At 30.9% G+C, this 24,077-nt stretch overlaps 1 protein-coding gene across 1 annotated transcript; it reads left to right on the forward strand.

The window, feature by feature from the left end:
* Nucleotides 1-3,480: 3,480 nt before the first annotated feature.
* On the forward strand, nt 3,481-20,123 carry LOC128187559 (cell surface glycoprotein 1-like). The gene is made up of 14 exons (XM_052857975.1): nt 3,481-3,571; nt 3,699-3,927; nt 5,848-5,976; nt 10,872-10,986; nt 11,486-11,613; nt 13,564-13,617; nt 13,930-13,980; nt 15,326-15,712; nt 15,944-16,000; nt 16,729-17,268; nt 17,543-17,632; nt 17,906-17,968; nt 18,283-18,358; nt 19,591-20,123. Exons 1-14 carry the CDS (start codon nt 3,524-3,526, stop codon nt 19,649-19,651), a joined length of 2,028 nt encoding a protein of 675 aa, XP_052713935.1. The 5' UTR covers nt 3,481-3,523; the 3' UTR covers nt 19,652-20,123.
* The last annotated feature ends 3,954 nt before the right edge of the window (nt 20,124-24,077 follow it).

The raw sequence follows: 24,077 nt of genomic DNA on the forward strand, positions 1-24,077 counted from the left end.
TCAGTCGGTACATTTTCTGTGTTGAGAAGGAAATCTTTTACGTTGGAACATTTCAATTTTTTTGAATTGATTTGATATTAAACCTGAAGCATACTGATGTAGATTTGACTTGGCCTTGAATTTGTAAACATCTATCCGTCTAAAGCTATGTTGTAATCAATGATGGAAGGTGCTTTCCTAGGTTTGGTGTCCACAATTAATTTTCAGATGAATTTTTACTGAATATTTACTATCTACCATGAACCAAGGACCATTGTTGGCAGGGCCTCTGTGCTTTTCTTAATTAAATTATTGTGTATTAAATAACAAGCTCTCTGCTATATGTATCTGTTCAGTAGCCAGTGAAAAATAAATTCAAAAGAAATAATGCATATAGCTACAATGTATCATCAACAAAACTTATAAATAACCCTTTGATAACTTTGTCTCTTCGCCATATCAAAATGTCATAAAAATCCTGAGAAAGATATAGCCTCCTTGCGCATCTAGAACATAATTATGAGAAGATCACATACATTTTACTATTATTAAACCTAAGGCGACCTTGCAATAGAATGATATAATACTATAAAAATAAGGAAGACAAAAGTTCCTTGTTTTACTTCCAAGTAATTGTTGTATTTCTCAGTAATGGAATCATAATTATTTTCAGAATCAGAAAAAACAATGCATTTTCTATAAGTTTATAAGTAATTACAAATGTACAAAAAATATACACCAAAATCATTTCAGGAAATGAATCCTATAAATTTTAAAATGTGACAAATGGAACCCATATAAATACTTTAAAAATAAATACAAATCTCTTATTGTTTTACTTGAAATTCATGGAAAATACACCTGCTATCACATGTAAATAAAACGTTTGGATAATGCTTATGAAATTTGCAAAGTCATGACATAAGTAATAATTTTACGACCCCCCCCCCCTTCCAAATAATCACCTAAAAAATAAAACCAAAACTAACAAAGTGATTTATTCTTGCAAAAAATTCAAAACTTTAGAACAATGTCTTTATCGACAATTAATTATAAATTTACCAAACTGTACTCGCATTATCAGAAAACTGCAAATACATTTTTACAAATATACATCATCTATCCGTTTAAAGGATAAATCAATGCAAAAGTTTAATTCAAATAGCACAAGAGTTTGGTGAGCTACGGTCATTGGTTAACAAATGCATGTTTAAATAGCCAACATTAAACTCAGTCAACTTTTAAGGAACTAGGAAGATCAAACGTTATTTTCATTTCTCAAATCTATAATTAACACTTAAATCTTCCTATCAAGTGCATTCACATTTAGGAAATGAGGAAGGCTTTAATGTATTTGACCACAAGTTAACTCATTTGTCATAATAATAATCTTCCCTCTTGAATTCTCTATATTTGAATGATATTAAACCCCATACCATGCTTTTGTGTAAAAATAAGCTCCTTTCCATTACAGTATGTAAAAAATGTTTACTTTATATAGTAACAGCTAGTCTTCTTCCGTATCATTTTAAATAAAGAGGAAGTCTCTTCACACAATTGCACCGTTAGACACGACACGTCCATATATTGGTGAATATAAAAACATAACATTTTCCTTAAAAAACTGTATTTTCGTATATTTCAAACTTATGGTTGTTCCGGACTTCCATGTTATCACAATACCTGACAGATGGATCCCTGGTATTAGCATCGTCGTGATACGAAAAGGAACTAAATTCAGAATCAAAGTTACCTTCCAATTCCCTCTTCTTTTTTGCCCTGTGTTTTCTAATCAGTTTAATACACACTGCACATGATACTATCACTATAAATATTAACAATACTGATCCGCCAATAAGAAAAATTACAGGGTGCTTTTGAAAGAGGTCTGTTGAATCATCTCTTTTTGTAGTATTATCTGTGGATGAAAAATAAATAAGATATTCTACCAAAACATGAAATATGGTGTAAATATTTTGAAACATTTAATAATTCTATTTTTTATATTCTATTGCCTTCGCTATTCCTTTGAGTTGCCCTCACTAAACAGAGAATTTGAAGAATAGTGATTTATTGTAAAATAATTGATGCGACCGAGAATTTTGAGAATGCATATGAGGCAAATACGATCACATCTGTCAATGAATTCGTTCAGTTCGATATCATTAAAATACTATTCTTATTCCAATTCATCATCAATAACTTACCGTCAGACTTTGGTACAGTAGAGTTACCTGTTTTGCATCCTATTTTGTGATCACAATTTGTAATCTTACAGTTGCACTGGGATTGACATTTCGTGCCATAGTTCGGATATCTACATGGAGAAACACAGCCCTTCCCATAGTATCCATCTAAACATTCTTAAAGAAAAAATAGGAAACTTATTGTGTGTAAAAACTTTGGCTTCTGAATATATCTTAACTATATTGTAACGTTGTATTTTCTTGTTTCTAACGGAACAGATAAAATGTCTATCATTGTAGTGATAACAAAAGCTGTATCAACCTTCACCTCTTTTAATAAGGAAAAGATTAAATTAGATTTACATTCGAATTAAATGTATTTTCAAAATATAAACATGCATACTTTTAAGATAAACTTGATAGACTTTTGAGTATTTGAACAAAGAAAAAGTTAATTTTCAGACAATGAAAAGGTTGTTTTACCTTCGTCCTGCTGAGAACATCCTTTGATATGGTTACATAACTCGTCTGTGCAATTGCAGATCTGTTGACATAAAGTTCCATAGTTAGGATGTCTGCAGGGTTCTGAACAATTTAAACCATGATAACCAACTGGACATTCTGTGAACACTAAAAAGAGATTCACGTCTGTCACAAGAATATACATTGTAGCAGTTTAAGCGTTTTGATTATCTGACATTGAAAAAACCTCAATTGTAGATTTTGGCAACGGCAAAATTATAGATATATTTATATATATATATATTCATATAATGAAAAAAATAACAAGTGAATCTAGAAGTCAAAGTATTTACCGTATATGAATCTCGTGGCAAAAATGAATACACATACATACTCAAAATCCATTTTGAAATATGTATAACTCATTGCGGAAGGATTGTAAACGACCTATTTCTGGTAGTTCCTGTTGATCTGTTCTTTGATCACGTGTTTGTTTTTTAATCGATGAACACAGAATTACAAAAATTCATTACCACTTATAGTTTGAACTGTTATGTAATTGTTTGCACTCAACATTAAAATTTAAGCTATTGTTAATTAAATATAAATATCTTTATTTATGGAATCTTCCGAGATATACAAAACATATTTTTAATGTGTTTTATAAATATATGCCATTTAAAGATAGAAATCCAAATATAGTTAATTAAGTTAAGTGGCTTCAAACGATCTTCTTTCATTGATTCAATTTTTTTTGTTTTAACAAATTATTTTGTTTTTACTTATTTTCGAGCTGATAAATATTGTACAATAAAATATATAATGCCTTCTACATGTCTTTTGTTCACAGTGTGTCTTACCAAATCTTCTTTGGTGACAAGATTGATCCAGAAAATATGGATACCTTCATCTATTTCGTATTCAGTTTTGCTGTATACATACAGGTAATGTACAGTAAGATAGAATAAATTTAAAATTAAAGTTCCTGTTTGTTCAAATTAATTTACAGAACATGAGTTACTGACTTGACATTTTAAGAATATTTAATTTTTAGAGATTTTTTATACGCAGATTTGCGAAGGGTTGTACGGTTGCAATCAGTCGATGCCAACCATTTCGTACGTTGAATCTTGTCCAAAAAACAAAACAGAATGGAATATTGCTGCAAGGCGAAAAAACTGTGACAGCTTGGCAGCTTTTCAAACATGTACAGAACCAGAAAATTTTCAATATCATTGCTTGGAAAATCAACGGCAAACTATGACACTGGAAATTTGTGCACCAATTTTCTATTTGCAAGGTTCTCTCTCTCTCTCTCTCTCTCTCTCTCTCTCTCTCTCTCTCTCTCTCTCTCTCTCTCTCTTATATCGAGATCATAATCAACTAGATGTTATGTGATTCATGTTCAAAAGTTAATTTTTTTAATAAGATCCTCTGCTCTACATGATTTCAATGTATTCAATGTAAGATCTAAGGGGCATTGTGGGATATTTAATGTTTTCTGTGTGACAATTCGGTCACACCCTTTCTTTGGTAGCAGGGGACAATATCGGGTTTCATTATCATCGTAAATTTAGGAAATTTTATTTTGGAGAGGGTGCGTGGTTTTTTTTTCTTTTTTATGTGCATCTTGTGAATTTTAGAAGCAGTATTTGAGGAAGGAGTCTCTCATGTTTTTCGACATGTCAAAAGGAAATTTGATTAAATGTTCATTAAATCTTTATGAGAGGAAATTATTATATCATATTTTTTTTCTTTTTTTTAAACTATCATTCAACTTGGCATAGAAATGGTAATTAGTCTTTAGAATTTAACAAGGACTATATTTTGGCGGAACATTGGCGTTGGAAAATGTCACATCTTTTTGCAATTTGGAATTGCTGTAGATTCACGAGTACATTTTAAACAATAACATTAATCTTTGATTTTTTCAATTAATGTGAACTAATGATAAGATACGTGGGTTTCATAATAAGTTTTTAAAAAATGATTTGCTAATCAAATTACATTTTTATAGCTTTTTTAAACGCTCATTCTATAAATAGATTTGTGTGAAAAAAATCACTAAAATCGGATTGCTTTCTCCTACTTAATAGTCAATATTAACATTTCTGTCAATTCATATCTTTATATAAGGTCTTCATTTTATGTAAAAATCAGAAATATTTTAATATTGGAAGCATAAAAAATAAATAAAATATCTTCAAAAATGTAAAACAAAATAGAGGAAATGCAGGCTAATCAATATTATTTTTAGTTTAAACATTTATTCCAATTTAGTGGTTTCATCTGACAGACATTCTGATACTCTATCGTTTTGTTGAAGAATAGAAACTTCAATCTGAAACAGATCTACATTAATGAAGAAAACTACATTTATTTTTATCATCCTTGAAGTTGAAGAAAAAGGTAGTGGACTTGACCTGACCTTGAGGTGAAAACAAGATGGTCAAATGGCATTTGTTTTTATGATCGTTTTGACTCTGTCAAAATTTCATGAATTTCTTAATATGAGAAGTAGGTCTGATAACGAGAAGACTCCTTCCTTAAAGGGTTGGTTTAACAATGCTTACAAGTTATTAACGTGTAGAGCAGTAAAATGATACAGAATACTAACCTATAGCTATCAGCTGATTCTTGAAATTAGGAAAAAAGTTTTTTTCAAAATTGCAAATTAAACCTTCTACGTAACGTAATAAATTTACTCATAAAAACGCCGGAGTGAATTCGAACTACATACAAGAGCTGAATAAAAGAAGAAATTATTATTGATAAAATAATTTTCATATAATCAATGCGAAGCCACGGACATTATTCTCTAATATGCCAGAAATTTCCCTAGTGGATTATCAGATAAGAAATTCCAATTTTTCTCGCAACGATAATGAAATAGTTCCAGTCAAAACGATGTTTATATCGAAGACCTTATTGCGGCTCTGTCAATGTTTCTCTTAGCAGATTTGCTAATTCTAATGTGAAATTTGATTTTGTTATATTTTGAATGATGGTTTGCTCTTTTGGGGGTATGGAATTAATGTAGGAGGTCAATTGTCTATGTATATCAATTTTTCAAGTCAATTTATTAACTACGTGAATTCCTGATGATTTTCTTTGGGTTCATTGATAAACAATCTCTGTATTTTCTCCTATTAAATGATTTAATTCTCATCGTAAGTTACAAACTTACAGTTACAATTTATCTTTTACTTTTTTGTTTCAGGATATTGTGCTAGATACAGCACCGACAAAAAGCGAGTTGAGGAAAATTACGAGATTGGATTTGAATGCCTGAAATTTGATGAAAGCGAGAGATGTCCGACTAGATACCCATCCACCGACGCCTATAAATGTAAATACATCTAAACTTTCTTTGGTGATTATCGATGGAATAATGGTAACGAGCATTAAATAATTAATATATTACCCAATAACAAGAGTTAAGGAATTCATCAAAGAATCATTAAAGTAAAACATATTATTGTTTATATTTTTGTATATTTCATTCAATAATTAATTGAGTTAATAAAAGTAACTAAAATATTCATAATATACAATTTTAAATAAGTAGCAAATTTGAGTCTGGCGTCAGTTCGTGCAGCCCTGGATTTTTTTATTATGCTAAGTTTCGATCGATCGATTTTCTTATTTGAACTTGACGTGTGATGACAGTCCTGTCAGTTTCTAATGAGATGTTAATCACGATCGGTTTTCTTCAGAAGATATATATATATATATATATATATATATATATATATATATATATATATATATATATATATATATACCCATACACCGACGCCTATAAATGTAAATACATCTAAACTTTCTTTGGTTTAAATAAACAACATCAATCAACCAGACTTGATATTGAATTATTAGGACCCGACACTCTAAACCACACCTGATTGTTGCATCATGATAATATTGAGAAAATACAAGTAGTTATAATGGTAGTTGTAAAGTGTTTCGGCGGTAAAGTAAGCCTCATCAGGGGTCCAGATTTAATGTATCTAATGTAAGCGAGAGAGATTTTGATGAGTTTGCTAGAACATTAAGATGCAGATATCACTTTGATACCGGTGCCGTCTCAAAACTTCACCCATTTAGAAAATCGTCGGGGTATCAACTCCCTACAACTTGTAATGAGCTCGAAAAATACATTGACAAAACGAAGTTAGAATTGTCGTTTATCACAACCACAACACTCAGAGATAATCTGGTAAATAGCGAAAGAATCGCACCCCTTCGCTAAAGAACAATTCCAATATTGTCATAAAGAAAGCTGACAAAAGTCATACATGTAGTATAGTTATAATGGACAGAGATCAGTATATTTCTGAGGCGGAGCGTCAATTACTTTCAAAACATAACATGCAAGTACAAAAACCTGACTTACAACACTTGCACGACCTAATTCAAAAGAGAATTAATGAAATGCACGCAAGGGGCTCCATAGATAAAGATACTCTACGATTTCTTAAGGAACAAAAGCCGCTGCTAAAATGGGGTCATTTCTACCTGCTCCCTAAAATACACAAAATTCAGGACAACGTCCGAAATGCCCTACTTAATGACCTATGTAGCATCAGACGGCTACCCCCCGGACGGCCAATTATTGCGCAATGCAATACACCAACAAGAAAAATTGGGACATATTGTGAATACTTTCTTATCCCCATTATACAAAAACAATCAACCTATATCAAGGACACAACTGATTTTATCAATAAAATCGAATCTTTACAACTTCCTACTGATGCGCTACTGATCACTTATGATGTAACCAGTTTGTATACAAACATGGAAATTGAAGAACTACTAAACGCTGTTGAACTTGCGTACACCAACGCTGATAGGAGCAATTTAGACATACCGCATCCAGATGTCGGAGATTTAATTTTCCTGCTCAGATGCGTATTAGAAAACAATACTTCGAATTTGACGGGAAATACTATAAGCAAATTATAGGATGTAGCATTGGTGCAATACCTTCGCCAGAAATTTCGAATATGAGAATGTACGAAATTACTCGATACATAGAATCTCAATTTCAGTATTCTAACAAAATACTATTTCATGGAAGATTCAGAGATGATGGATTTATCATTTTTGATGGATCAAAAGAAATAAATCCAAAAGTTTTTTGACATCAGTAACAACTGTCACAAGCATCTTAAATTTACATTTGAAATTTCTCAAACATCCGTGGATTTTCTTGATACAACGGTCTACAAGGGCCTAAGATTTAGCAATTGTCAAAAACTGGATATCAAATCCTTTATCAAACCAACTAATAATTTTCAATACGTTCATAGAAATAGCGCACACAACGCATCAGTATTTAAAGGTTTTATCAAAGGAGAATGTATCAGGCATTCAAGAAACACAAACGATCCATCCACCCTCAATATAATTTTAAAGGACTTCAAAGGGCATTTATTAAAGAGGGGTTACTCTGAAAAGGAAATAAATCCGATCATTGACGAAATCTCAGGAAAAGAAAGGAAACTCTTACTGAGTAAAACAGAGGAAAAAATTAAACTCAAGCATCCACACGTCATGGTTACACAATTCAACCCCCGCGTCAAAGGATTAAAAAAAAAACGTTTATTGAAGTACTGGAACATTTTGAAGACGGACTCAATTTGCAAACAGTTATTTGACACGGAACCTATCATTGCATACAGTAAACACAAAAATATAGAAGATCTCTTGATAAAATCTCGCTTACATTAGATACATAAAATCTGGACCCCTGATGAGGCTAACTTTACCGCCGAAACACTCTACAACTACCATTATAACTACTTGTATTTTCTCAATATTATCATGATGCAACAATCAGGTGTGGTTTAGAGTGTCGGTTCCTAATAATTCAATATCAAGTCTGGTTGATTGATGTTGTTTATTTTAAACATATTATTGTTTATATTTTTGTATATTTCATTTAATAATTAATTGAGTTAATAAAAGTAACTAAAAAATTCATAATATACAATTCTAAATAAGCAGCAAATTTGAGTCTGGCATCAGTTCGAGCAGCCAGGGATTTTTTTATTATGCTAAGTTTCGATCAATCGATTTTCTTATTTGAACTTGACGTGTAGATGCCAGTCCTGTCAGATTTTAATGAGATATTAATCACGATCGGTTTTCTTAAGAAGATATATATATATATATATATATATATATATATATATATATATATATATATATATATATATATATATTTACCCATACACCGACGCCTATAAATGCAAATACATCTAAACTTTCTTTGGTGTTTATCGATGGAATAATGGTAACGAGCATTAAATAATAAATATATAACCCAATAACGAGAGTTAAGTAAGTACTGTAATGGCATTTCTTTATAATAACGTAGCACTGTTAATGTATACTTTCATGACTTAACACAAAACAACGAGTCACCAAAAATGCTATAAATTATCGAAGTTTTACAATCAAACATTTATTATACCATTAAATTTTATTTATTGTGCTTGTTTTGTGCTTGTTTTGAATCAGCATGTACACGGGCATGTTTACATTTTTTTTAATTTTCTTTTTTTATATATATATATATATATATATATATATATATATATATATATATATATATATATATATATATATAGATATATATATACACACAGACATTTTCAAATGAGTTCGGATATATTTTTATATTGTATATTTTGTTTATAACATGTTTCCTTGAATTTGTTATACTTACATGTAAGGCGTTGCATCAAAATGTTAGATGCTGTCACACTAGAAGAAATAGCATTTTTGAGGAACCAAACTCATGGCCTTAAAGCCACCTTAGTAGTCATCTACATGACAAACTTTGTATATTGTTAACATGTGTTATGGAGGTTGGCACCTGAAATACTAGTGATGTCAATCATCCAAAAACATCTTGAATATAAAGACGGGGACCTAAAATGTTCAATTATTTTATTTGTGACATATGTCACATGCCATATTTTGGAAATGTGGGGTCCAAATTAAAATTATAGTTTTCCTGAAATTATTGCTTAAATTTGGCATGGAAATTGATTATCTAAAGAATTCAAACAAATATCTGTAGTTGTACTTTTATTTAGTCATGATTTCAATACAGTATGAAGTTGAACACATGTAGTTACATATAATGTAAAAGTAATATTTAAGTCAAAGTTTAAAATAACCTTGCTTTTACTGATGGCTTCAAGTGCTAGTACATAATGAATACAACAGGAAATGGACGATTGTTACAAAATTTTGGAGTTATCAAATTTTAACGCAAATAAAAAGATAATAGTAATGCCAACTTTGTAAATCTTTGCATACCAGTAGACATACATTTAATCTCATATAAAAGTAAAAAAAAGAGTAGGGGTCACATCTCAAAAAATTGAGATATGGCATACAATAAGCTAATATGAGTAAAAAAAAAATAGGAGTTATTTTTCTTTACTTCTATGAAATATAAGCTAAATATGCCAAAATTTATCGATAGAAATATCAAAATATTGTTCAAAAATGTTAGGAGGCTAAAGTAACAGTGCTCTTAAACTATTTAATTATAAAAAAAAAAATGTGCAATTTCTTCGTGAAAACCTTCCACCACAAAATATTATTCTTTACTAAACTCTGTAAATATATAATTTTCTTTTAACAGTTTTCATTAATATGGTTTATTTGGCATTGTAAAATATAAATATACAAATTGAATCAATATATGATACAAAACTTTTGGATACGAATTGACATAAAACAGTTACCCCAGAATACAGAAATCCATTAGCTTTATATTAGAGGTTCTAAATGGTGATTGCGAAACTTTACTTTTATTAAGATAATATATTGCAATCGAATCGTGCTTAAACTATTATTTTCTCACATCTCAGCTCAAATTGAGTGCATTATTATGGAAAGTAATGATTGCTCAACACAAGACTATTAGGTGGGGGTTTTCAAGAATTGCAAGTGTTAGCTATAGAATGAAGGTCATTGATCAAATAATAGAGGCACTTTGGATGTTGAATTTTCTCCTTCCTGGACTACAATGAGGCAAACAAACAGCATAGCGTGAGGAAACAAAACGTATTGTTTTTAACTGTAAGTTTTGTTACTCCTGGTTTTATAATATCTCGGCAGGGTATCTCCGTTCAAAGTAAAAATGTAATATTATTTACTAATTTGACAATAATCAATTGACAAGTTTTAATTTGATTCTGATTATATTTGTTATTTTAGATCAAAGATGTTACAAACTCAAATACCAAACACCGACACAAACTTCTTGTTCGGTTTGTACATCACCATCATCACAACCGGAAACAACACCAATTGTGACAAAGGAATATTTTGGGTATGTACATTGTATGACAGAGTGTTGATAAAAGCATAAATGAAACTTACTTGCTATACTCTTACTCCAGTTTCATAAATAACATTTCATGAAATTCAAGTTTAAACAGTTTCATTTAAAAAAAAAAAATTCCTATCAGAAGCAGCTTTACAAAATGTCGGGAAATACTTTGCCTTTAGGCATGTAATATTCGGCAGATAATATCACATTGTTATTTTGATATCACTATAAGACAATCGTTATTCTCACGCCATTATTATGTGCAAATAAAGAAACATCACTAAATTAAAGAAAGTAAACGTTCTTTATGCCGTCCTTATTGGTTATCTTATTAGAATATTTTAATATGATCTATTTCTCAATAGTTATATTTGATTAGACTCGCCAAAGCTTTCGTCAAAATAGAACAAGATATAATATAATGCAGCTTTTTTATACAATAAGAGTTAATTTCTTAATGTTTTTCATTATATAAAGAAAATAACATGCTTTTTTCCAGAAATGAAACCAATGATTCCATCAAAACTGCTTTCCTTGTGATACTTGCTTTGGTCTTGGCTGGTGTAATTGTGTTCTTCATTTTGTTTTATAAGAGAAAATCTCTCAATCTCCAAAGATTTCGCAAAGGTATTCATTATATTCAAGCACTTTGTAATACTTTTTAGCTCATCTGAGCCAAAGGCTCAAGTGAGCTTTTCTGATCACAATTTGTCCGTTGTCTGTCGTCGTTTTCGGCGTCGTCGTTGTCGGCGTCGTCGTTGTAAACTTTTCACATGTTCATCTTCTTCTCAAGAACCACTCGGTAGATTTCAACCAAATTTGGCACAAAGCATCACTAGGTGAAGGGGATTCAATTTTGTTCAAATAAAGGGCCACGCCCTCTTTAAAGGGGAGATAATTGAGAATATTGAAAATTCGTTGGTATTTTTCAAAAATCTTCTCAAAAACTATAAGGCATGAAAAGCTTAAACTTGTGTGGAGGCATCCTCAGGTAGTGTAGATTCAAATTTGTTCAAATCATGGTCCCCGGGGGTAAGGAGGGGCCACAAGAGGGGGGTCAAGTTTTACATAGGAATATACAGAGAAAATCTTTAAAAATCTTCTTCTCAAAAACTATCAGGCCAGGAAATCTCAAATTAAAGTGGAAGCATCCTTAGGTAGTGTAGATTCGAGTTTGTTCAAATCATGGTCCCTGTGGGTAGGGTGGGGCCACAATAGGGGGATCAAGTTTTACATAGGAATATATAAAGAATTTTTAAAAAAATCTTCTTCTCATAAACTAATAGGCAAGAAAAGCTCAAATTAAAATGGAAGCATCCTCAGGCAGTGTAGATTCAAGTTTGTACAAATCATGGTCCCCGGGGGTATGGTGGGCCACAATGGGGGGATCCTGTTTTACATAGGAATATATAGAGAAAATCTTTAAAACTCTTCTTCTCAAAAACTATTTGGTAAGAAAAGCTCAAATTAAAATGGAAGCATCTTCAGGAAGTGTAGATTTATTTTTGTTCAAATATTGGATCCTGTGGGTAGGATGGGGCCACAATAGGGGGATCAAGTTTAACATCGGAATATATTAAGAATTTTTTAAAAAATCTTCTTCTCAAAAACTATTAGGCCAGGAAAGCCCAAATTAAAATGGAAGCATCTTCAGGTAGTGTAAATTCAAGTTTGTTCAAATCATGGTCCCTGGGGATAGGGCGGGGCTACATTGGGGGATAAATTTTTATATATAGAGAAAATCTTTAAAAATCTTTTTCTCAAAACTATTAGGCCAGGAAAGCCGAAATTAAAATGGAAGCACCCCCAGATCGTATAGATTCAAGTTTGTTTAAATAATTGTCCAGGGGTAAGGTGAGGCCACAATGGGGGATGAATTTTTACATAGGAATACATCGAGAAAATCTTTAAAAATCTTCTTTTTAAAGAGTATTTGGCCAGAAAAGCTTAAACTTGTGTAAAGGCATCCTTGGGTAGTGTAAATTCAAGTTTGCTTTGCAAAATCACAGTCCCTAGTGGTAGGGCGGGGCCGTGATGGCGGTTTAAATTTTTACATAGGAATATATAGAGAAAATCTTTAAAAATATTTTGAGAAAGTTTCGGTCCTAAACTCAGTACTTAGTGTGAAAGCACAGGTTATGCAGATTTAAGTTTGATGAAACCATGATTCCATAGAGAAAAGTCGGGCCACGAAATGGAGGGGGGGGGGTATAGGAATAGAGAAAAATCTTCTTACCGGTACAACAACAAAAGGGGCTTGGTATTTACCAAAAAAAGAAGAGGTGGATAAAAATTGGCAGATTTTCATTTTTTTTTAGCAAGATCTACTGTACTTAGTTGTCAAGATATTTTGATACTGTAATGCTTATTTGATCAGAATTAAGGCAATTGTTTTTCGTGTGAGCGATGTGGCCCTGGGCCTCTTGTTGTATATACTAGTAGAGTCAATTGAGTTGTTAGTATCAGATTCTTTTGAAACGAAGCAGTACTATTACTCGTCAATCCAATCAATATACCAATGGTCATGAAATTGCAAGTATTTGTTACAAGTATGTGTATATGAATACTACTTCACAGTGCTGACTTGTGATGTGGAAACAAGTTCTAATGATGAAGAGGAAGGAAATATAGGTTTGTAAAAAAAAAAATTATACTCAATTATATGGATAAGTTTTCGTTGATTGTCCATTGCTTAATTGTTCACGGGGACCTTATTTTATGGAATGATATGTACATTTTTTATGATGATGGTGAATGAATTGATACTGTGTTTGATAATTCGTTGAGAATGAGAATTCGTGAATAATAAAGGCCTATGGAATCCATGAAAATTAGACAAATGATTCTAATTATACTACAATAATAAAGTTTTCGGCATGAAAGTATTTTTTTAAATGCTTTAACAGTAAAGCTTAATTTTTCATTACTTAATTTTATTTTTAGCTAATGAGAGTTCACTATTGCTTGTACAAGAGCCTTGTCCAGGTGTACAAGGTAAACAGAATAACATAATATTTTATGCTTAATCTGGATAGGACATGTATCAATCAAATAACGACAGTATAAAAATCCCAAACTTAAAGTTATGTGTAATTTGTCACTGAGCATATTAACATGCATTTGCATTGAATTTGCTATTTCAAAGTAAATCGCAAACGTTCTAGCCAAAACAGTCAATACAATCGTTTTTAGGGTATGTTACATGACATTTTGCATAAGTTGTTTTTGAGTGCAATACACACATACACACACACACACACACACATATATATATATATATATATATATATATATATATATATATATATATATATATATATATATATATATATATATATTGTAAATAAATATGTTTCAGCAACGAATGAAGCTCCCAATGATTCCACTAGGTTAGAACCAATTTCTGGAAACAGTCCACTCCAGGATAATACCCGACCTTCAGGTTAACAAAATTTCAATTTGATTAACAGGATACTTAAGAGATTTAAGACAAAAGGCAAACAATTAATGAAAAATTGAAAGATAACAGAATAGTTTAATTTCTATGCATAATAATTTTTCATACTCTTCATCAAAACATTAAGTCAATATTAATATTTTTTTTAAATAAACAAGGCTTTCAAATTGATAAAACAATGAAACTTAAAAATGCGTATGAACACTGTTGTATTAGGTTGAACAAATATTACATGTAAAAGTACAAATTTTGTAATAAGAGATATTATTTTCGAAAAAAGTAAAAAAAAAAAAAAAAAAAAAAAGGAATATATAGTAAAACGCGCTTATAACGAAGTCCAAGGGACGGCCAATTTAACTTCGTTATAAGCGTAATTCGTTATATCCATCAAGTTAACAACATGAAAAAGAGACTTGGGGAATGAAATTCACTTCGCTGTAAGCGTCAATTCATTATAAGCGTGTTCGCTATAACCTTGTTTATCATTAAATACTTTATTTCATGTGAAAATGGTTTTCTTATACATTTATCAATATTGTCGTTTTTGAGGGTATTAATATAAATTCAAAGTATATGTCATGTGTCCGCTTGCCCCAAAGTTGTCATGATTATGTGTCAATATGCCGATGAATCAAATTCTGATGTTTCAAAGTTTATATAGAATATCTAAGTTCTGAGTTTTGTGGCAGTGTCTAGATTTGACGTTTTTTTGAAAATTTCTGCTTTCAATTGAACATTTTATTAAAGTAACTGCTCAACTGCAGAAATATTTAAAAAATGCAAAGTACAATTAATTAATTGACAATTAATTTTCAGATTTAGTTATCGTGTCGAATTATTCTTCCAGTGCAATGATGGTAATAAGTATTGCTTTTGTTTCAGCACCCATAGCAAGTGATAATATTGATGTTTCTCGTTCCTCGTCTATTGACGTTCCTTCTTCAACTCCATTAGTTGGTGATGATCCGGAAAAACTCAACTCAGATAAAGATATTGTTTCAAACACCAAGTCAAAACAAGAGCCAGTGAGTGACAAGTCTTTAAAACCAATGCCATGTAATGAGAGTGCTTCCGTACAAAAGTCGGACACTTTTCTTAATTCTACGTCCAACTTAGAAACTGACCGGTTTATGAAAGCAAAGCTTGATGCCCACAGTCTATCAAAACCAAAGTCAATTGTTTTTACTTTGTCACAAGTAAAGTCAGATACTAAGAATACTTCGAAACCTTCGGAGTCGGAGAATGACCCTACGGAAATTTCAATTCCAGGTAAAACAAGACTCCGGTATTAAGAGTATCTATTTATTGAAATGCAAAAATAAACAAAGACGTGATTTGTGATAAAATACTCTTTTTGATAAAAAAAAAAATATAAACATTTTTCTAAGTTTCAAAAATATTTGTGTAGAGGTCAAGATTGATTTGATATTGACATCAAATGAAAAATACCCATTAAGAACAATGTGATTGTCTGCATATCAAATGTTATTGTATTTTTAGCAAATATCACAACAGAAGATAAAAGTCGAGACGCATATGAAGAGAAATTCAACAAAAGTGAGTAGTTATATACGATTCTGCTTTTAAAAACCCTACCACTTTAATTATGATACTGTCAATTTGCGTATTTTAATTTAGAAACAAATAATAAGATTATAAAATATATCATTTGCATTTATTTAATTTTTTCAGGGGTGAACTTGAACTTAAATTTCACTTTTACACCACATTAAAAATGTGAGATTTTGCTTAGCGTTTGAGTGATCCGTTTTAATCATAATTGTCACCAAAAGTTCAATGGATATTTTGAATAACTTTAACATATTTTGTTATATTTAACATTTATAGTAAATATGTTTAAATAGTGATCAATCGATCTATCAATAGATAGGAAGTCTAAAAAAATATAGGAAACTCAATTATCAAAAATGTCTTTTTAAAATCATTATAATTCGTTTTATCCATAAAATAAATCTGTCCGGAAAGAGATAACATATGTTGGTTGTACAAAGGTATGATGTTTTTAAAACAAGTACTTTCTTGCCACAGGAAAATGTAGAAGAATATTTAAAACAAAATGTCAATTATAAAATTTCGAATAAGCATGCCATATTTTCCGTAACTTTTATTTAGAGTTTTAACTTGTACAGTTTTGTGTTGACTTTTGCGTTTGCGTCCTTTTTTTATTTTCAATTCGAGTAACTGGAAATGTCACGGGATGTGTTAAAATATCTTAAAGATTAAATTATGTTAATGGTTTAATTATACTTATATCATTTGTTTAGATCCATCCAAATCAAATGAAGGTCATAACTTGAAACCAGTGTCGCATGAGAACATTTCATCCAAATCACCATCACGTGAGGCTTCTGATTCACGACAAGTGTCAAATGACAAATCTGCTTCTGATCCAGTTTCAGCATCGCACACATCGTCGAACAGTGTGTTTAAGTTTGAAAGTACTAAAGAGGATGCGAAAAATGTTGATATTGATGATTCAAAAGCAAAACCAACAGCTATGCCTGCTGAATCATCACAGTCTTTATTATTTGATAAACCTTCACTGTCGAAGAAACATAACTCTGGTTCAAAAGCACCGGATGATAGTGTTAGTTATTCTGACCAAATATCTCAAAATGGAACAGATGTTCCCAAACAAAGTTTACAAAAACAAGCTACAGCAAAATCAACACCAAAAGACGTTCCTGCATCAGATATTGTTCTTGTTTCAACATTATCAACCGGAAACCCTGCTCCTGGTAATGGTACAACTTCTAGACCAATGCCTAAAAATAATCCAGTGGATAAAGACACCACGCCTTCAGGTTAACATTTGATTAAATGGATAGTTTACAGATAAGATCAATATCGGATATTGAAATTATTTATTGCTAACTTGAGTTACGGGTGAATTACTCTTTTTCACCAACTTAAAAAATAAAAATAATATCATAACTACAATTATTTCATCACGCCTTTTATGAATTAGACATTTTGCTTTTGATTATATATATATATATATATATATATATATATATATATATATATATATATATATATATATATATATATATATATGTTCGTAAGTTTGTGTTTCAGCATTGTCAAGTGGCAATCCTTCTCCTGATAGTGCTGCTTCAAAACCGAAGTCTGGAAACAATCCATATGATAAAGACACCATGTCCTCAGGTTAAAAAAATATGATATTGATTTGAGGGATAGGTGATGAATTTTTATTGTTTAAAATTGATTAAATTTTTGGTTTTTACCTTAGTCGTAGTGATTTTTTTTATAAATTAAAATAACCAAATTATATTAGAAGTATTTAATTTTCACATTTATTATGCATTTGTAGATTTTTAAAATGCAATATATATATATATATATATATATATATATATATATATATATATATATATATATATATATATATATTCACTTCTGTGAATAAATGTATTTTAGCAACGACGAATAATGAGCCAAATCCTAGAAACAATCCACGTGAGGAAGACACCCCACCTTCAGGTTAACAAATTTTGATTTGATTCACAGTATATTTAAGAAATTTTAAACACAAGGCGGACAATGAAACTGTGCATTATGTCGATTAAACTTTAACCCGTTAACTATATACATTGTATGTACCTAAAATTTTAAATGTCGACTTGTTGAAACGCTTAGCGCTTGATTGATGAAATCGAATCTAGTTTTAGTTGAATACAAATTTAATGATTAACCTATAGGTGCTGTGGGATACGTGTAACTTTATAACTTTAGGTGTAACTTTTGCAACTTGGATATATATGACGCATAACTGTATATTTTCTCTTTATTTTTAGAGCCTAAAAAGTCGAAAAAAGGACCAGCACCAAAACCTCCTATCGAACCAAAGAATAACGAACCCCAAGATGTTCCGTAAGTTATTCAAGACAAAGTGATATTAACTTTTATAACTTATTACTTGTATTTGTTGTTTGAATAAAAATTGGAGGTAGGCTCAGGTGCCATGGAGGAGAGAGCATCCTCGGTCACACCCGCCGTGTGCTATTTGTCCTAATTGGGAAAACGGAATAAAACGTAGGCAATTAGGTGATTACTTATTATCTAATAATAAGTATGAAAAACGTCAGTCAGCATGAGATCCAGTGGAAGATTGTATTTGCTGACAAGGCCGTTGTATCGACCATAAAACTTGCAAAAAAAATTTAAATCGAGACTGTTGATAGTTCTGCTTTTTTAACCTCTGTCAGTAGCTTACCTCGCATTCAAATCTGTTTATATGTAGAGCATGCCCTATCGTATCGAATTAACTGAGAGACAAAACTCAATATGCAGGTGATGAAGGTTTATTGCTAAGTAATCAAAATTTGCAGTCATCACGTTTATCATAAAGTGTTGTCATAAGATATTTAAGATATTTAATAAATTATATCCATTTGATTTTATGCATTCTCATCCCTGGTAGTGATATATTGTTTTATTTCATCAATATTCAGAAGAACTCATTTTATAGTCATTAATAACATATTGATAACATATTTGGATTATTTATTAGTCACAATTTTAGCTGAGAGCATCGGTTGATCTCATTAGACGCTTTAGTGCGATGTATCTGATTTTCCCCCTCCTATTCGACTTTTGACTTTTCATTGCTCTACGCTCACAACTATTTATTTGTAACAGAAAAAAGGAAACAAAGTTGAATAACTTAAAGTTTAAATTAGTTTAAATTAATTGTCACACATGGTACATAATTTGTATTACTGTGTGATTCATGAAAAAATAAAGTGATATGTATTTACAGGAATCTTTGACTTGTGTATTATTGTAGGTTTACGAAATCGCCTTGGTATTCTTTACAGAACCTTTAAAGTAATATGCGTAAATCGTATATCAAACGTTTGCTGCCAATTGACATCGTTTTATCAGTCACTCTCTTACTCTCTATTTAAGAAATTTACATGTACATCGTAAATTCTAAATCTTATACAAAAAATAATATTCACATATTTTCCAATACAATGTTAATTTATGCATTAATCGACTTAGATGCAAGAATCTTTAAATTGTAATGTTCAATTTAATTCAGTATATGTAATATTCTCTGCTTGATTTGTTTACATTTAGCTGTCTTTATATTTTTAAAGGTTGAAGAAAAAGAAAGAACCACCACCACCCCGACCACAAGAACCACCTAAAAAAAATTAAATTTATATGTGGAATTTTCAAGTTTATGTAATGCTTAACATACTTTTTTAGATTTGTTACAAGTATAAAAGATGATTTTGAGACAGTGAAGTTATAGACTTAATATAACATCACAGTGTTTCTAGTTTGGTATGCAAAATGTTCTGAATTGTCAGTAAATAGTTCATCAAGACAGGTACATAGGTCAATATCAATAAATACAGTAATTAGTGACAGGGTTATTAGAAAGTGCAATAGCGTTCAGTTTGTGTTTACTGTTGATTGCAATAAAGTTACTCCAAAGCAGCTGTGATCTAAGGTTAACCAATGCATGAAACAAAGGCAACGCATGAAACGTTGTGTTATTTGTGTTCGAAACCAGGTAGGTTTACATTTTTAAGAAATAGAATACTAAGAAGATAAACACAAAGTTAAGAAAAATTAATGTGTATGACACATATTCAACTATTGTTTTTTTTTATATTAAAACTAACTGCTGAATTTTACAATATCGAATTTTTAATATTTTTGTGATTGGGAGATCGATGAATTCACGTTATTAGTTAGCGAAGAGTAGTATCTTTATTAAGGTCTTCCGTTTCCAACGGAAGACCTTATAGTGATTGTAATTTTTTTTATTATTAAGGTTTTCCGTTTCCAACGGAAGACCTTATAGTGATTGTAATGTTTATTATTAAGGTCTTCCGTTTCCAACGGAAGACCTTATAGTGATTGTAATGTTTCTTTTTATTATTATTATTATTATTATTTTTTTCCCCTTTTTGTGTTATGAATTTCTCAGAGATGTCTTGATGAATACTTATAAAATTTTCAGGAATGACTGAAAATATTAACATCTAGAGGTTTTTTGTAAAAGATTTTCTAAATTCACTTCCGTTCGTCCGTTTCCTGTCCCGTGACAAAAAGCTTGTCACATCGAGATGTCAGAAACGATAAAGACTTGAACATCCAAACTTTGGTGGATGATAGACCTATAGTTGTAGATGTGTTTAAACATTTTTGTTTTGTTCGGCGTAACTTCCGGTCGTCACCGGAAGCACCTCAATTTTTTTTGTTTTTACGTATTTAATTTATTTTCCGTAAAATAAAGATATTAGTACAGATCCTTACATATGTCATCCATGCGATGTTAAATCAACAAAAATATTCTACTTCCGGTGAGACATCTCAATCATCTCAGGTAGCTTTTTTAAAACATATTTTGTACCCGCGAGATCTCAGAACCTATAAGTGATCAAGACACAAAACTTTTATGGATGATAGACATTTGATTGAAGATGTGTTTAACCGGTTTCATTTTGTCTTCCGTCACTTCCGGTCCACACTGGAAGAGTTCAAACACATCAAGTTGTTTGTCAGTTTAACTGTTTTCCTTTGATATTTTTAGTTAGATAAATGAAAAATAATGTACAAAAGGCAAGTATACAAGAAATATCTAATACAATTTACATTGAACACCTCCGTTTGTCCGTTTCCTGTCCCGAGATAAAAAACCTTATATCGACGAGATCTCAAAAATGGTAACGACTTCAACAACCAAATTTGTAGGATTATAGACCTGTGTATGGACACGTGTTAACATTATTTTGTTTTTATCCGGCGTAACTTCCGGTCATCACAGGAAGTACACCCAATTTTGATTTTTTAAAAATATTTTGGTTATTTAGCATTGAAGTAACATTTTAGCTATAGAAATACAAAAAGTCATCTACACATGGTAAAAAAAAGTTCTACTTCCGGTGAGACATCTCATATATCTCAGATAGCCTTCTTTTTTAAAAAACAAAGTATAAATAAGATCTCAGAAACTGTGATAGATCAAGACACAGAGCTTATATATATTATACCCATTTTCTGTTTACAAGATAACTGGATTTTTTGTGCAGATTAATACATGAGGAACGGAAGACCTTTTTGTTGCTATAGCAACAAGAGTCTAGTTATTATTTTTTTTTCCAAGTTTTTGTCCAGAAGATTTCTCAGAGATGACTGGATAGATTTATCTGAAATTTTCTAAAATGAAAGAGAATGACAATATCTCGAGATGATTTTTTGATTTTGTCAAAAATCATTTCCGGTCGTCCGTTTCCTGTCCCGCGTTGAAAAAGCTTGTATCAACGAGATCTCCAAAACGGCATAGACTTGAACATCAAAACTTTGTGGGATGATAGACCTATAGCTGTAGATGTGTTTAAATTATTTTATTTTGTTCGTCATAACTTCCGGTCGTCACCGGAAGCACTTCAAAAATAACTACTTTTTCGCATAAAATTCCTTTTCCATAAAATAAATTTATAAGTATAAATCTATGCATACGTTATTTATGCGATGTTAACTCAACAACAAAATTCTACTTCCGGTGAGATATCTCAAATATCTCAGGTAGCTTTTTTGAAACACATTTTATACAAACGAGATCTCAGAAACTATAAGTCATCAAAGCACAAAACTTTCATGGATGATAGACATTTGATTGAAGATGTGTTTAACCGGTTTCGTTTTGTCTTCCGTCACTTCCGGTCCACACAGGAGGAGTTCAAACAAATCGAACTGTTTATCAGTTTAACTTTTTACCATTGATATTTGTAGTGTGCTGGATGAGAAATGAAGTACAAAGGGCAAGTATACAAGAAATATTAAATACAATTTAGATTGAGCACTTCCGTTTGTCCATTTCCTGTCCCGCGTTGAAAAAGCTTGTATCAACGAGATCTCAAAAACGGTAAAGACTTGAACATCAAAACTTTGTGGGATGATAGACCCATAGCGGTAGATGTGTTCACACTTTTTTGTTTTGTTCGTCGTAACTTCCGGTCGTCACCGGTAGCACTTCAAAAATAACTACTTTTACGCATAAAATTCCTTTTCCATGAAATAAATATATAAGTATACATCTATGCATAGGTTGTCTATGTGATGTTAACTCAAGAAAAAAATTCTTCTTCCGGTGAGATATCTCAAATATCTCAGGTAGCTTTTTTTGAAACACATTTTGTACAAACGAGATCTCAGAAACTATAAGTGATCAAAGCACAAAACCTTCATGGATGATAGACATTTGATTGAAGACATGTTTAACCGGTTTCATTTTGTCTTCCGTCACTTCCGGTCCACACAGGAAGAGTTCAAACAATTAAAGCTGTTTATCAGTTTAACTGTTTTCCTTTGATATTCGTAGTGAATTTGATGAAAAATGAAGTACAAAGGACAAGTATAAAAAAAATATTTATTACAATTTACATTGAGCACTTCCGTTTGTCCGTTTCCTGTCCCGAGACAAAAAACCTTGATTCCTAGAGATCTCAAAAACGGTAACGACTTGAACGATCAAACTTTGTGGGATGATAGACCTATGTATGATCATGTGTATACACTATTTTGTTTTGTTCGGCGTAACTTCCGGTCGTCACCGGAAGCACTTCAAAAATTTGTTTTATTCATTTTACATAAAATGAAAATATTAGTATACATCTTACATATGTCATCTATATAATGTTAAATTGGCAAATAAATTTTACTTCCGGTGAGATATCTCAAATATCTCTATGTAGCTTTCCTTTTTACAAATTTGATGTCCGCGAGATTTTTGTCATTGTAAGTGATTGAGACACGAATCTTTCATGATTGATAGAATTTTGATTTGGTTATGTGTTTAACGGGTTTAATTTTGTCAACTGTCACTTCTGTTTCTTACCGGAAGGGTTCAAACAAATCCTGTTTTTATCAAGTTTAACTGACTTTCTTCGAATTTCATCTAGCCTGAGGAACAGTGATGTACATTAAGCAAATGTACGAGAAATACCAGCTTTTGTTTTTATTAATCACTTTCGTTCGTCCGTTTCGGTTCCGAGACAAAAAATATTGTTTCAAAGAGATCTTAGATTTGGCAGAGACGTGAGCAACAAAACTTTGAGGAAAGATTGACATATGATTGTACAAATGGTTAACATTTTTGTTTAGTTCGGCGTTTCTTCCGGTCGTCACAGAAAGTACTTCAAAATTTGATTTCTTTTTCATTCTTGTTGTTTTACATGTAAGTAACGTCTAGATATATCATTCACAATAATTATCATATCCACTTTTTTTTCTATGTGAGAGAAGCAATGTCTTACAGTTAAATTGATACATGTATATCAAAACGGAAGACCTTTTTGTTGCTTTTGCAACAAGAGTCTAGTTAAAAAATATCATTGATTCTTACAACCATGTAATGAATCAACCTTTTATATGTTGATTATGAAAATTATAAATTTGTTTTAACTGTGTTGTTGATAAACCTTAAGTTCAAGAATGTAAACAATAATATGGAAAAAGAACAATATAAAAGCGCTTACTAAAATGAGATAACTGTGGGCGGTCGATAGACAATCAATAAACATTAAAATATTGTTATAAAGATTACACAAAAGATAATTCCCACTTCAAA

This window comes from Crassostrea angulata, chromosome 6 (assembly GCF_025612915.1).
Source record: "Crassostrea angulata isolate pt1a10 chromosome 6, ASM2561291v2, whole genome shotgun sequence".
Classification (NCBI taxonomy): domain Eukaryota; kingdom Metazoa; phylum Mollusca; class Bivalvia; order Ostreida; family Ostreidae; genus Magallana; species Magallana angulata.

What these genes read in the sequence shown, in the direction of transcription:
- LOC128187559 (XM_052857975.1), top strand. Translation starts at nt 3,524, where the DNA reads ATGGATACCTTCATCTATTTCGTATTCAGTTTTGCTGTATACATACAG. An exon ending in ATCCACCGACGCCTATAAAT is followed by an intron (nt 5,977 to 10,871) that starts GTAAATACATCT and finishes TTGTTATTTTAG; the next exon opens with ATCAAAGATGTTACAAACTC. An exon ending in TGAAGAGAAATTCAACAAAA is followed by an intron (nt 16,001 to 16,728) that starts GTGAGTAGTTAT and finishes TCATTTGTTTAG; the next exon opens with ATCCATCCAAATCAAATGAA.